A 14214-nucleotide genomic window follows, 5' to 3' on the forward strand; every position below is an offset into this window, starting at 1 on the left:
GTTTATATTCTACAGTTTTTAAGGCCCACATAATCTGTTGAATTAGAACAATTTTAAATTAATCCATTAATAACTCATTGTCAATCTATGTGACAAATAATTAATAATACAGGTACTAGATAGACTATATAAGTGGTATATGAAGATTTTATATGACACTGATTTACAGTTTATAGCCGTATATATTATTCTGTCTGTGCTCTTATAAACTGCAAGTATAAAGCCAGCCTGATTTCTCATTATTGAAACATTATTGCAAATTAAGTGATTTAGACTTTTTCAGAAATATTTAATATTTTTGCATCAAAGAAATTGATGAGGGTCATGACAGCTCTGTTATTCATGCTGTAGTCATTTCTATATACATAAATACCTTGCTGTCCTGCTGAATTGAACAGCTGTCTCACAGTTTTGGTTCAGTAATCAAGATCATTCAAGTGCTAGCCTGCAGATATTCATTCTTGCTTTATGGTTTCATGTTCCTTATAGAACCATAGTTTCCTTCGAAAACTAATATTTTAAAATGTCTAGAAACAAAATACCACTGGAGAAGGTGTGAACAATTTCCCCATTTACCTTTTTGAGGTACAGTATAAACATCAGAAGCTAGTTAGAGCTTGTTTCAAAAGTAACAAAATTATTGATTCCAGTCCTGTGGCGGGTGAAATAAGACCTTGGCTGCTGCCTGTCAAGCAGTGAGCCTTGGATCGCAGACTTGCCGGCAGAAGAATGTCTCACTCGGTACTGGACAGGCCTGTTTCCATTTTGCTTAAATCGTTGGCTGTCTGTTGCACTCTGCTCCTTTTATGAAACTTGTCGGCTGCATGCAATAGTAGCAGAGCCTCCAACTGATTAGCACTTCCTTCAATAGCAAAATGTCACTGAGGCAGTGGGAATATACTGTGGTTAATAAGTAAAATGCAGCCAGACACACTTTAAGAGGGATATAGGGAAAGATGAATGGATGAGGTGGTTGATGATGGCTAACTTGTTTTAAGATTTATAGCGAAGGGCTTTTTTTCCATTTAGTACACGTAGTCTATTCAAATATGTTTTTCTTTTCTAGTTTCTTAAAGTTGCCAAGTGAATAAATCCACCCCCAATAGCTCTATATGATAAATATGGCACGAGCCTGTTTGAATTTTTCTATCTTTTTTTTTTTTTTTTTTTGAAAAATGAAATGTTAGTTCGATTTTTCCAGGGATGTCCAAACTGTGCCAGGAGTGCAGCAGTTGCTTCTAATATGCATACATTTAAGCTGTGGCATTTTCTCCTGCTTTCAGTACAGAAGTGGGACCTCTGAACCATGCAGGTCCCAGTTTTTAACAGTCCATCTGCCTCATCAGAGAAGCAAATAAACTCAAGCATTTAAAGTCGGTATTTTAATTTTTGTAATACAAAGTTTGATTAAGTCAAGCTATCAAACCCCAGAGATCATGCTTAGGAGAGGATAGACTCATATTCTTTGAAATTCATTTGAATTTCTTTATCTTCTAAGATTTCTTTGAAATGTATAGCTTAATTCTCAGTGCATTTTCTTTTCAAATGTTCACCAGGCTCAGTCTCAAGGAGCTATTACATTTAAAATTATACCCAGTGTGAAGGAAGAAATGCCAATGAAGGAAGGCAAGGTAAGCAAGACTATTTCAGAAGCCATCACAGTAACTGTTCTGCTGAGGTTATGTATTTTTTGTTTGGATGACAGAACCAAGAATGTGATTTATACCTGTGGACTCAACCTTTGTAACGGGACAGTATATAGCACACTGTATACTTCAATACACAGGTGCTGAATTTATGAGTGGGTGTGACATGGCTCTTGAGCCTGAACTCTCAGCTGTGTAGTTGACAGGTAGTTTTCCACCTTCTGCAAGGATCTGACTTGCTTCCAAGTACTCCTTCCATCATCCACTAGGTAGAAGATACTTTGATAGCATCTTGGCTCAACAGTATCTTCTCCTCTGTTCCTCATATGGGCACAGTGTGCACCTGCATAGTCCTACTTGCCTTGAGTCACAGAGCCTTTGCTCCATTGAGACTGCTGTTGCAGAAGCAATGAGTTGAACATTCCCAGATGAACCTCCACTGCTAGACATCCATGAGGATGTTTTGCAGCAGTAAATATTTACATTATTTAGTTCAGTGGTTTTGAACAGTAGAAACAAAAGGAAGATACCTTTGGATTGCATTTAATATTTGTTTCTGAAGATCAAACACTACTTGTTTCAGATGTTTATCAGAGCCTTATTTGACTATGATCCTAATGAAGATAAAGCAATTCCTTGTAAAGAAGCTGGACTTGCTTTCAGAAAAGGAGATATCCTTCAGATCATGAGCCAGGATGATGCAACCTGGTGGCAAGCCAAACATGAAGGTGATGCCAATCCCAGAGCCGGCTTGATCCCTTCAAAGCATTTCCAGGAGAGGTGAGCTACTGAGAAGCATAATTCCTTTTCTTTGTTTGCAGTAAGAGACGAGACTTATTGCTGAGTTGTTAAGTTAGCATAGTTGGCATATATAATGCTCATAGATTACATGGGTACGATAAACATGCATTTGCAGCAGGACAACTGAACTTGGGAACATGTTGCTGAAATACTCTGGATTTCCTTATTTCTCTGGATAGAATTAATAATGACAAAAACTGATAGGATAACACTGATCCAGACTGAAAGAAAAAACATATGGAAAATAGCACATCAGTATCTGCATTCAGAGTGATACACTATGCAGGAATAAGAACTGCAGCAGGTTTTGGAGAGCTTACAAAAATTTCAGGCAAGATTTAATTTTTTTAGATTGTGAATAGATTGCATTGTTTTAAGTTGATTTCTTATAAAATCTACTGGACATTTTGCAATAGTCTCATGATATTAAGTGTTTATTAATTCCAAATTTGCAGTGAAAACTGAGGAGTTTGTGTCTTTTCCCCACCACCTCCCATTTTATAGGAGATTTGCATTAAGAAGACCAGAAGTGCAGGTTCAGCCACTGAAAATTTCCAACAGAAAATCATGTAAGTCTGTTAACCTGGAATAGAAATAATACTCCACATCTCTAACCTTATAAAATAGCAGTTTGTTTCAACTACAGGATGCATTTCTCCCAGGCACAACAGCTTCTTGATCTCATTGTATCAGTAGGAAAATAAATATAAATAATGTCATTGAAAGCTTTAAAAGCAGCTAGAAATATTCCCAGCCCTCTGACTTTGTTTTTGAAGTACTGAGCCTAATTAATATTTTGGTATATAATATTTCAAAAGTTGAAGAGTATTCTTTTCCTGTTGAAACAGTACAGAATTGGCTGAACAATTTAAATAATTTGGACTGCAACAACACAGTGAAATTTACATTGAGAGTAAGATAAAAGGTCTGATAGTCTCTCCCTCTCTCCCCCATATAATTGATAATTTTTTGTGTCCCATGAAGCAGTGGAATTTTTTAAAAATCAGAACATTCAGTTCATTGATACACATTCACAGAATTACTTCTTACTGTTTTTTAAACAAATTCATTCTTAATAGTCTCTGTTTTTAAATATGGTAGTTGCACAATATAAGAAAAATAACTTCTAAGAAAGTGCATACATTGAAACAAATATTTTCACTGGAATTTACATCAACATCTGTTTTAAGTATTATTGCATACTTTACTTGACCTGTTATTTCTTTCAGTTGTACAGACTCATAACAAAGTGAGCAATGTAAGAAACTATCATGCTACAGCAGGATCTAAATCTTAAATACAAACACGATTATGAGTTCAACTAGAAGTATTCAGAAAGTGCTCTAATATTTCCAACCACCTTTCATTATCTAACAATGAAAGAAGAAGTATGGATACTATGGCAAACAGTGGATGCTGGCACACTAAGTGCCAAACTAAATGCTTTTTACTTTAAAACTCCTCACCAATGTTTCTGTTGCAATTTTCCTAACTTCTTGCTGTGGTTTTTGTGTTCTGAAGCTTGACAATAACTGTTATTTTTCTGATAATCTGCATTTTCTATCTTTCATTCCATTTCACTGTTACTCCAAAGCCCTTGATTAGCTTCGTGATTACAGTAACAGATATTACCATTGCACTATAGCTTTTCTATTTACATAGATCTTAGAAACAAGAGGAGCTTCTCCAGCTTGTAGTAAATCTGTTGTTTTTCTAGGTTCTAGGTCAAGTTGCTCTGCCCCAGTTTTGGAAAAGTGTCTGATTCCAGGGTATAGCTATTTCTCTCTGCCCACTGTTCTTGAATCTGGATAATATACTCAACAAGAGTCTTCAATTAAGGTGGCACTGGTGCTTTTGAAGAGGTAAATCAGCTGCTGCAGCAACACTACATGAATCCTTTTATAATGGACTGCATCTTTCTAGTGACCTTGAAGTGAAAGGTGTTACAAGATGCATCGCACCCTTCCAAATAGGCAGCCTGAACTTGATTGGGAATTGCCAAAAGTACAACCCAAAGACCCAGAGTACAATGTCTACTGTTGCCTCTGCTTTTTCCACTGACTGTGTTAACTAGCTTGAACAGGGAGAAGAGTTCTTCTCTTCCTCCCCTTGCCTTTAACACATGACAGAGCATGAGGGTCAAGCAGTATGCCAGTAACTGTTCTCTCTTGGAATTTCTTTGAACAAAGCAAATCCCAGCTAAATACCATCTAGAAGGCAATGGTGCCTCTTGAAGGAGGAAAGACTGCAGAGTAATGTAGGTTTGTCATTCTCTCTCTTCCTTTTTTCTTAACACAATCTGCAACTATATGTGCCAGATTTTCAGGGAACAGGGGAAATGCTGTTTTGAGTAGAGATTTATCCCTTCTTTCAAAGACTAAACATTTTTTTAGTGCTGGGAGGAAATTCAGATCCTTCATAGAGAAGACATTTTAAAAATCAGAATTCAGTGGTAGTAAAAACCGTTATGTCTAGGATGCTCAAATTGCTCTCAGGAAAACCTTCCACTTACTTGGATTTTCAAGAAGATTGTGCTGGGAACCTCTGCACATTTGTGATCTTTCTGAAGTTAATCAACCTTTTTTTGTGTTACCAAGCACAGCAGTGAATCTGTAGGATATGAAGGCCATGTCTGTATTTGTGCATAGCAATCATCTTGCCAAAACTGGGAGATGCTGGAAAATCATGCATTGCTCAGCTGAACAAACAGCATTCTGACAGCACCAGAAACATGACATAGAGAACAGAAAATTGGAAAGAGCTGCTGGGTTCAATTTTGGGGTTTTTTTAGCCCATGTATGAAGGTGGGAAATTGATAATGCTTGATTTCTTCAGTTTGTTGTTTGTTTTTTTTTTAACCCTTCATCTTAATATAGGGTTTTCCAGTGCTTGGAAGGGTAATTATGTGAAGAGACATGTTCTGTAGATCATCCTGAACTTGCTGTATATTGAGAGGCTGATTGCTATTGCAGTGGATCCCATCCAGTCATGTGACCTGGATTTTCTTAGCAGTTTGGAGGTAAAAAAGGGCAATTTGCCAGTTGATATTCTTATGGCTTCCAAAAAAAGATGAATACCTGTTGACTTCAGGGGAGCTGCTGAGAAAAGTCTCTTTCCTGACAGGACTGGGAGTTGTATTAGGTAGCTTTCTTGACATGTGGTAGGTCGCCGTGGATGTTGGTCTGCTCTTTTCAGTCAACTCATTCCACAAATCCCATGTTTGGTAATGAGGAAAAAATCTTCATACATACCCTTATTTTTAATAGGGAGAATTGAGGAAAAATACTCTGTTTTCTTGAATACCCAAAAAATGAGAGTCAGATCTGGTTTCTTAGGTGGAATTCCAGGGTGCCTTTCTACTTGAAAGTTAATCTAAAAATCAGTTAAAATCATATCATATGCAAGAAGTATCTTATAGCTTCTTTTTTTCCTTTCTTCTCAAGCAAGTCCTGGAACTGGAAAGGACTGTTATATTTATCTATACGAAGAGTCTCTGAAACAGTCAACAGCTATTTTTGCTTTGTTAATTAAGTTGTTTCAAAACCTGAAAGGAGATAGATTAGATTACTTCTAGGAAGACTTCTTTCTGTTTCCTCTTTTGAATTTTTCACTCTTTTCAGAGTAGCAATGCATGTAGTTGCTAATCTTTGCATATATTTGTGTATCATACGTTTGGAAGCGAAATAAAAGTGGGCTTCTTTGATGATGATTGTATGCATACCCAAAGTGAGGAAAGAGTAAAAAATACTTTCTACAAAACTTTTTCTGCAAGAATTGTTTGCACTGAAATAAACAAACCGAATCTACTTCTAAGCTGTTAAAAGGATCAGTTTTTAATAGAAATGCCAATTCTTATTTTCACTTTAATAGCCAAGTGAACTATTCCATTGTGTCTATGTGTAAATACACATGCCTATCCCAGCATTTCGCCCTTTTCTTGAAAGATAAAACAGAATCCTTCTCACATTGTACCTGCTAAAGTGAAAAATATTTCACATATCATGTGTACACTGGGGAAGGGGGCAGAACAGTGTATACTCCATATTGAAAGGTAAGTGAAATCACACTTTGTTGTGTGCAAATGGAGAAGATGCACAGTTTGATGGTGTCTTGGACTCAAGTTGAAGGAAATGAGCAATGTAGGAGTCTGCACAGACAAGAGGAAGATATAGAAAAAGTAGGAATAAAAAAATTTAGGGAAAAGAGAGGAAGTGAAATTTTGTATTGAGGATGAAGAAAAGGAGAAAGTATTTCAACAAGGGCAGTGGAAGGACACAGAAACTGTCCACAAGCCCCATTAAGCAAAACCCCACAGAGGATGGGCTTTGAAATTCTTAGATTAATGCAATTAACAGTATCATGCAGGAGTATTGCTGTAGTCATTGATTGTGCAATGGTTCAGTTGCTTGTTGATTCTGTTTAAATAAAACACTAATATAGTTACATGTAAAAGTCTTTGAAACAGTGAATGCAAAAATTACTGACAAGAACTCTGACCTGATTTGTTTTGCAGTTGTTGGTAGAAGACCTTAGTACGTGCAACAGTAATATTTGATGCATGAGATAAGTGGCTGTTAGGTGTTCTGACCTGCTGATAAGATTGATATGTTAAACCAGGCTTAGGGTTAGGGCAGAAGTGATGGAAGAATAACAATCCACTGAAGTATTTTCAACATTTTTTTCTGTACTTAACAGCAATGACTTTTCAGCAAAAATCAGTTTTGTACATTAATACTGTGGGGAAATGATACTGGGGGAAAAACTGTAAGAGCAAGCAGCATAGGAAAAAAAGTAGGAAAATGGAATGAAAGTAAAGGAACAGAGTTGCATGAGATTGTTTGTGTGAGTAGGACTAACCCTGCACGTGCTGGGGTGATGAATGAGCCATTTACCTGAGTGGATGTGAGGAACTCTCTGGATACAGAGGGAGGTTCTGTAGATGTGCCAGCCTTTGTGCAATTGCCTTTTGTGTCTGAGCTTGTGAGCCACTGCTGAATGCCAGCTCTTCAGAAACTTGCTCACCTGGTAGTCCTCAGTAATACTTAACAGCATTCCTGGCTTTAGGTGGTCATCTCAGCTTGAACAACTTGTCAGGCAGAGCTGCCTCCCTGAGTTCTTCTTTTGCTGCATGCTGGCTAAACTGGAGTGACATGAGACTTAGTACAGGGAAGAATTATTTTCTTTAATAGCTCCCAGTCTGTTAACTTCAATATAAAGACTACTCATCCTCTGACTGAATAGATACTGCCAGCAGGTTTGGTCATTCTTGCATGTGTAGCTTACTTGAATTTGTAGGCCCAACAAATAACCTGTTTTGATAACCTGTTTTTTAAGGAAAAAAAAATCTTTGAATGACAACCAAATAACTTACTATTCTGCAGTTGGTATAAACTGCAGTAATCAGGCAAGAAATTATATTCCTTCAGCATAATTTTGCTTTCACAGTGGTTTCTGTGTTTATTCTTATGTTATGTATGTGTTGTCTCTGATGAAAATTACTGGTAACTTTATATTTTGTACTAGTGTAGCCTGTAAGCTCTGTCAACTTGTGCACTGTGTTCATATGTATATGTGTATACCCATAACCTGTGTGTACAGTTTAATATATGTAGCATATATGACAGAGTTGTTCAGAGATGTCTTTTCCATGAAAATACATTTGTTCTGTGTACTTAATGCTAAATGTAAATACTTACTGTAATACAGCCATCACCATATAGTTTTTCTAAGGTTGAAAACCCATTTTACTTTCAGTTTTGATTTATGATATGTGATTGGCATTGTGTGAGCAAGAGGAAAGACTTAACTGCAGCCAAATGGTTTTCATTCAAACAAGATGTAACCCAGTTTACCCATAGTTGAGTGTCTTTTGAATTGAAGATTATGTTCTGCCAACAAAAAAATTTAAACAGGCTAAAAGAATAAATGCTTTGTACTACTTGCATTTGAAGACCAAACATTTAGGAAAAATGTATCGTAGGATTCTTGTGCTTGTTATAATTTCTGCACAATCTTAACGCTGCCTTTCTTCTCAGTATTTTTCTGTGTTCATATTTGAAACTTGATTGCCCACCTGCAGATAGTTACGAGTATAAACAAAAAATAAACCAGACCTATAGACTTAAATTAGCACATTAGCATTTTTGTTCAGAAGTCTCCTGTCCTTACAAATCTTAACTTCCTGCTACCACAGAGAAATTAAGGAAACCTGAAGCTGGATGACATTTGAGCCAAGGTCACGTGAGACAGAACTGGAAATGGATCTGTCCTTCACTGCAAGACTATCCTTCTTCATTTTCCAAATTATCTTCATAGAGATACTGTTATCTGATGGTTTTATGAGATAATTAAATTTGATCATCTTAAATCTCCTATTGCATGAACATAATGTATCATTCAATCTACAAAACTCCATAGCATAAAAACCTGCAAAACAGGATAAATGTTGATTGCTATGTGGGGCTGTTCATCACTCAAAAATCAAGAGTGTTTAATATATTCACTGTAATGCTGACCATTGTACGTCACAATTTCTTGCTGATTGAAGTATAGTTTAACGAATTGTGCAACTTGTGATAAGAAACTAGAACAGAGCTGCTGAATGAAATTTTAGATTGAGAAACATTTAAGTAAAATTGCTTGGTGGAAATATTTCTGAAAGAAAGTCAACAAAAGCTAAAAATCTTAATCTTGTGCTGGACTATTCCAAAGAGTTGAGAATGTCTCTGGAAGTGGTCCTGGTTTTGAGCTTCCTAAGTAGTATAATTTAGGTGAGGCCCCCAAAAACCAAATCTTGATTACATTTCAGTTAAAATACATACAAAACCACAGTGTATATGATGCTGGTTTTCATTGTTATAGTTTAGCATTATTGGTGATGCTGAAATCTTTCTAAAATGAATAAAACCACCTAAGCTTCCATTGTGCTTGTGTTTCCTATTTCTTTTTTCCCATTTGTCTTGTTACAGCTTTGTTGTCATTTCATAAACCTGTTTGATGAGTATTTTCTTTGGAACTTCCACTCCCTTATTACCATAATATATTTAATTGACTGTATTTCTTCTTTTCTCAGTCTTTTATTTCATGTTCCATGTTCCCTTATGGTTTGGGTATTTTTTCATTTTGTTATTGCTTTTGTTTTCCTACTTCCCATCAGATTTCCTCCTCTTTAGTCTTTGACCTCCTTTAGTATTTAATTTGTCCCTTCCAGCTAAAGGCTTTTCCTTTCTCAGCCCACTTTAATTTAGTGAAACTGTACTGGCCCCGGTTTTTCATGTCTCAAAACTTTGGAACTTCGGGCACATACATGCTGCATGCATACAGCTGCTTCAGATGCACAGAGCTGTATATAGTAGTGAATCACAATACAAAGTTTCCTGGCAAGTAACCTCTGACTTTACTAGGGACAGGTAATAGCTCTGGTAAAGTTCCTTGTAGAGTTCGGTCTTGGAGCTACATGTTGCTGTTTATAGCTGCATTAAGCTATGAAAACCCAGTGATTTCCAAGATCCTTTCATTACAGACTGTTATTTTCAACCTTAAGAGTACCCCAAGTAAGTTAAGAGCAGTATTAAGAAGGAAGTTTTTTAACAAAACTCAAGAAGTTCAGAATGCCTTTATCTCAACATAAAACCTTAGCTTGTAGACATTTTGGCTTGTGCTTTCTGGGATCAGCTAATTCACTTGGGAATCCTAGTGTCTTTCATTTATGGATAAGCATGTTCCCTTTCCTGGCAGGGGTAGCCTAGAAGCCTGAATTCCTTTCAGCATTCTCAGCCTTGGTGCTGTAACTCCACCACCTACCTCACCTGCAGGATGCGTGTGAAGTGTGCAGTGGTCAGGGTTGAGCGAGTGTACACCTGTACAGAGCAGCCTCCTTTGCTCCTGCTCTGGCTGGTCATGCTCATAAATGAGGACTTAGCTGTTACCAGTGTTAAAATACCAGACAGTATTTTGAAATGCACACTCACTTAGTCAAATGACTGTTGAATTCAGGAGACTTTTAACATCTATTTATGTGAATTGGCCTTGAGCATTAGTGACTTGTTTTCAGGAGATACATTGGAATCTATTGAAAGTCATGAAAATTGAAATATAGAAAAATTTGTCATACAGCAAAGAGAATGAGAAACGAGTTAGTACCTAGAAGCCAGCCTGCCATTCTAGATCCAGCTTTAGGCCATTTGTCAAGAACTGGGAGCTTTTAAGCTCAAGAGAGAAAAATGGATCCAATGCTTTCAACCTTCAATTCACAAAACTCTATGCTCTCTTAAGGCACCAGATGTGGTCAACCAAGGAGTGTTCACCTTAGAGGACTTCCCAGCCAATTTAACCATATGGTCGCCTTGACCATAGAAATAAACTTTAAATAAGATTCAGAAAAGTCTTCCAAATTAATATTTTAAAATGTAAAAATGGTACCAAGAAATGATTGTACAAAACAGTATTTTTTCTGCAGCAGAAGAGATTCTTATGTCCATTTCATGATAATGAAATGAGAAGAGCTCTTCCATGTGGTCATATATACAGGAGAATTTTGACCTAGCCTTTGTTTTGTACATTAGTTATGCATAAAAGATTGTAAAATAGCTCTTGAATAATTTTTCACATTCTGGGAAAATACATGCTTCCTGGAAAGTCTTTGAAATTATTATATTTTAGGCCTATTTATCCACATTCTAAAGGAAATTTGAATTAAATATAGATTGTTAAATCTCTCTATAGATCTTAACCGTAGTATATAATACCATTGTGAACAAAAATTCATTATATGTATCTTGCTTTCCTGTATAACCCCAAAGATAATTATACAAATGTATATTTTCTACTATTGAGGCGACAGAAATTTATTGATTTACTGTAGGTAAGAAGAAAGTCTTCAGTAGATCTATGTTTTCAGCTGCAATTGTAGACTTCCAAAAAAGAGAGAAAAAAAGCCATAACCAAAAAACTTTTTCAAAATCCATCTGGGATTTGGGCAGTCCCAGCTGTTGCTGTAAGTGCAGCAAAATACTGAGATATGTTCAAGGTAGTGATTTTAAGAAATTCTAGGTTAAGACTGATTAATTTGAAGTAACAAACTTTGCATTTATTACCAAAGCGATCTTCCATGACAACAGGGTAAGGTCATTTCTACCAAATGAATAGTGGAAGAATCACATATTGGAAGTTTAAAGTGCATATAGTATTTCAATGCCTTTTTACATCCTTTTCTGAGTGTAGTTCAACTCACTACTGATTATGTTGGTATATGCCTCAATATAATAGGTGTTGTCAAGAGAATTTGAGAGTAGCTTACATACCTGAATTTTTTCCTATTTATGAAGTATTAAACAATAACACTTTGTCTTTTTGGCTGTTCTAAGATGAGGAAGCGGTTGAGTGTGGTAGGTGCATTTTTCTTCTTCGATTTAACTTTTCTGTCTTAAGTTATGTTTTCACTCCATTTAATGATTTCCTTTCCTATTTCTCCTTTGTGCTTCTCAGAGGAAATTGAAGGTACATGTATAAAAGTTTCCCTGAATAGCCCAATAATTTTATTTAGAGAACATGTGTTTAGAATTAAATTGCATATAGTCCAATGTTTCTGAGAGCTGTTATACATATGATGCTTTTACATTGCCACCAAATACATTGAATCATGTTTTAAAATAGATAAAAATAACAGAATATTCCTAGTTGATTCATTTAATGATCAGTAATTTGAAGTGTTGTTTAAAACTGCTTTCTCTCTCTTGAACTTCTGCAAGATAGGTGTAACAAAGCAGTATGATAGAATAATACTGGCAGCACTTGGGTGGGCTGGGATGGAGGGAGATGGTTCTGAATTAATGTCATGGCCATGAAAGGTCTTACATTTCTAGTTAACACTGACAGACTATTTCTCTGAGATGGCAGAAATTTCATCTATGTGGTATCATCGATACTGATTTCCCTCTGAGTTTCCCTCTGAGTTCCTGTTATGTTTGCAGCCTATGTTAAAGTAATAGCAGCTGATCTCTTGTGGTTTTTGTTTGGCCTGGTGGGTTTTTTGGTTGTTTTGTTTTTTTCTTTTTACTTAAGAGGCTTTTGTTTATAAAAGCATTAGAAATTGTAGCTCATATATTTGATCAAAGGGCCTCTGGCATGTAAAAATATACATTATAGCTATTTTATATTAAATGAGAGGATGTGTTTTTGATCAAAAACCTTTCTGTCTAATCCAGTGAGCCAAAACATAAAGCTAAACTCTGATAATGTATAGTTTACAAAAAAAGCTTGATTTACTTCAAATCATTTTGCTTTCTTTTAAGTGGTGTATTTTCTATTAACTGATAAAACATTAATAATACAATGTTAGAAATTTTTTTAGAATGTTTGTTACCATCACAACTTTTGCTTGAAAAGGTAAAAAGATCAGTGTGCATGCTGCAAAATCCAAGAATATCTCCAGCTAAAATATAAAACAATAAATATTGTTTTATGTTTTTAAGAAAATGGCTTTTTGAAGGCTTTTTAATGCTATGCTTTGTACAGTTGTCATTTAAAAAATAATTTCTTCTGTATTTTTTGCTAGGCTTCTAACTATTCTGCTTTATTTCTTGCCTATTCTGTATGCTTTTACCCTTCGTCCAGAAGATGCTGAATGTGCTGGTCACAACAGTGGATCCTATCTAGGTGAGCAATTGGTTACAACAGACAATTTTGTTCCTTTCTTTCAGCTTCTTTTCCCTGGAGCTACTGTGCCCACTTTGCTTTTGGGGGTAATCTGCATACAAATGTCCTTACTCTGCATGACAAATGCATGAATATTAAGGTTTTAAACATGGCTCATTGGATTTGACATAAAGGGTTTATGTAGTGTATGCCTTTATCTGGTTAAACATAGGCTACTAAAATAGTGGTTTGATTTTAAAGTAAAAATTCTTAAAATATCTGAAGCAAGCTATGTGTTTAATGAAACAAAAAGTTTACTGTATCATGAAAATTTTGAGTACTTTTTAAAGACATTCTCAAGGTTTTATTCAAGTTTTGTGTACGCGTTTTTTCTTTGTACATGTCTATCTAACCATTTTGGGAGGATTCAGTGAGAATACAGAGCAAATTTGCAGGCAACAGTTCTTTTTCCACATTACAAAATATCAGTCATAATAACTGAGTAGCTTAAATTTAGCTTTAAAGCTAGTCTGAGCTCAATGTATCATTGTGGGGAACGGGGAAGAGGAGGGGCAAGAGTCCTTTGGCTTCATTTTCAAGATTCCAAATTTCAAACAAAAGTAACATTTTAAAAAGGTGAATGTTCCATGATATGTTTCAACTTTTTAATTTGTGCCATTTTGAAACCTATGTAAAAATATTTTAGTTGAAACTATCCAGAATTCCTGCCAGCTGAAGGCTGGCTGGAGCAGATTTTGTGGCAACCAGCCCTTTTCCCAACACTTTCATCCTCCTACAAGAGCAGTGGGGAGAAACTTGTCGAAGTACTTTAGTATTTCCAAGCCAGTGGGCTCACTGAAACATCCTAGACCAGTACTGTAAATTGGAGCTGTTTTCACATTGTGCTTTAATGGTTTTAAATGTGGTGTATAAACTACATCAGGAACACACAGAGGACATAATTGAAAGAACTTTGACCTTTTTACAAAACCTTAGTGTGGTGTAATTCCATCCTGTGCTTGTGGAACTTGTGATTATCTGATCATGCTGAAAATACACTTCTTACCTTTGTTAAGTAATCAACTAAGTTAATGTTGAATTGTAATTGTATTGAAATATTTGGTATGTTTGG

The 14214-nt window shown here is 35.8% G+C and overlaps 1 protein-coding gene across 4 annotated transcripts in view; it reads left to right on the top strand.

Annotated features, from left to right (window-relative positions):
* The window catches only part of MPP7 (MAGUK p55 scaffold protein 7), a 148500-nt gene that overhangs the window by 112216 nt on the left and 22070 nt on the right, over window positions 1-14214 (top strand). For 3 of the 4 annotated variants that reach the window (XM_088160108.1, XM_088160116.1, XM_088160118.1), the window contains 4 exons: window positions 1557-1631; window positions 2230-2426; window positions 2952-3016; window positions 13065-13103. In XM_088160108.1, the coding sequence (XP_088016234.1) occupies window positions 1557-1631; window positions 2230-2426; window positions 2952-3016; window positions 13065-13103 (376 nt within the window). The remainder of the gene's footprint in view (window positions 1-1556; window positions 1632-2229; window positions 2427-2951; window positions 3017-13064; window positions 13104-14214) is intronic. The other variant, XM_088160121.1, reaches the window with a different exon arrangement.

The sequence above is a fragment of the Sturnus vulgaris genome, chromosome 1 (assembly GCF_052056855.1).
Source record: "Sturnus vulgaris isolate bStuVul1 chromosome 1, bStuVul1.hap1, whole genome shotgun sequence".
Lineage (NCBI taxonomy): Eukaryota > Metazoa > Chordata > Aves > Passeriformes > Sturnidae > Sturnus > Sturnus vulgaris.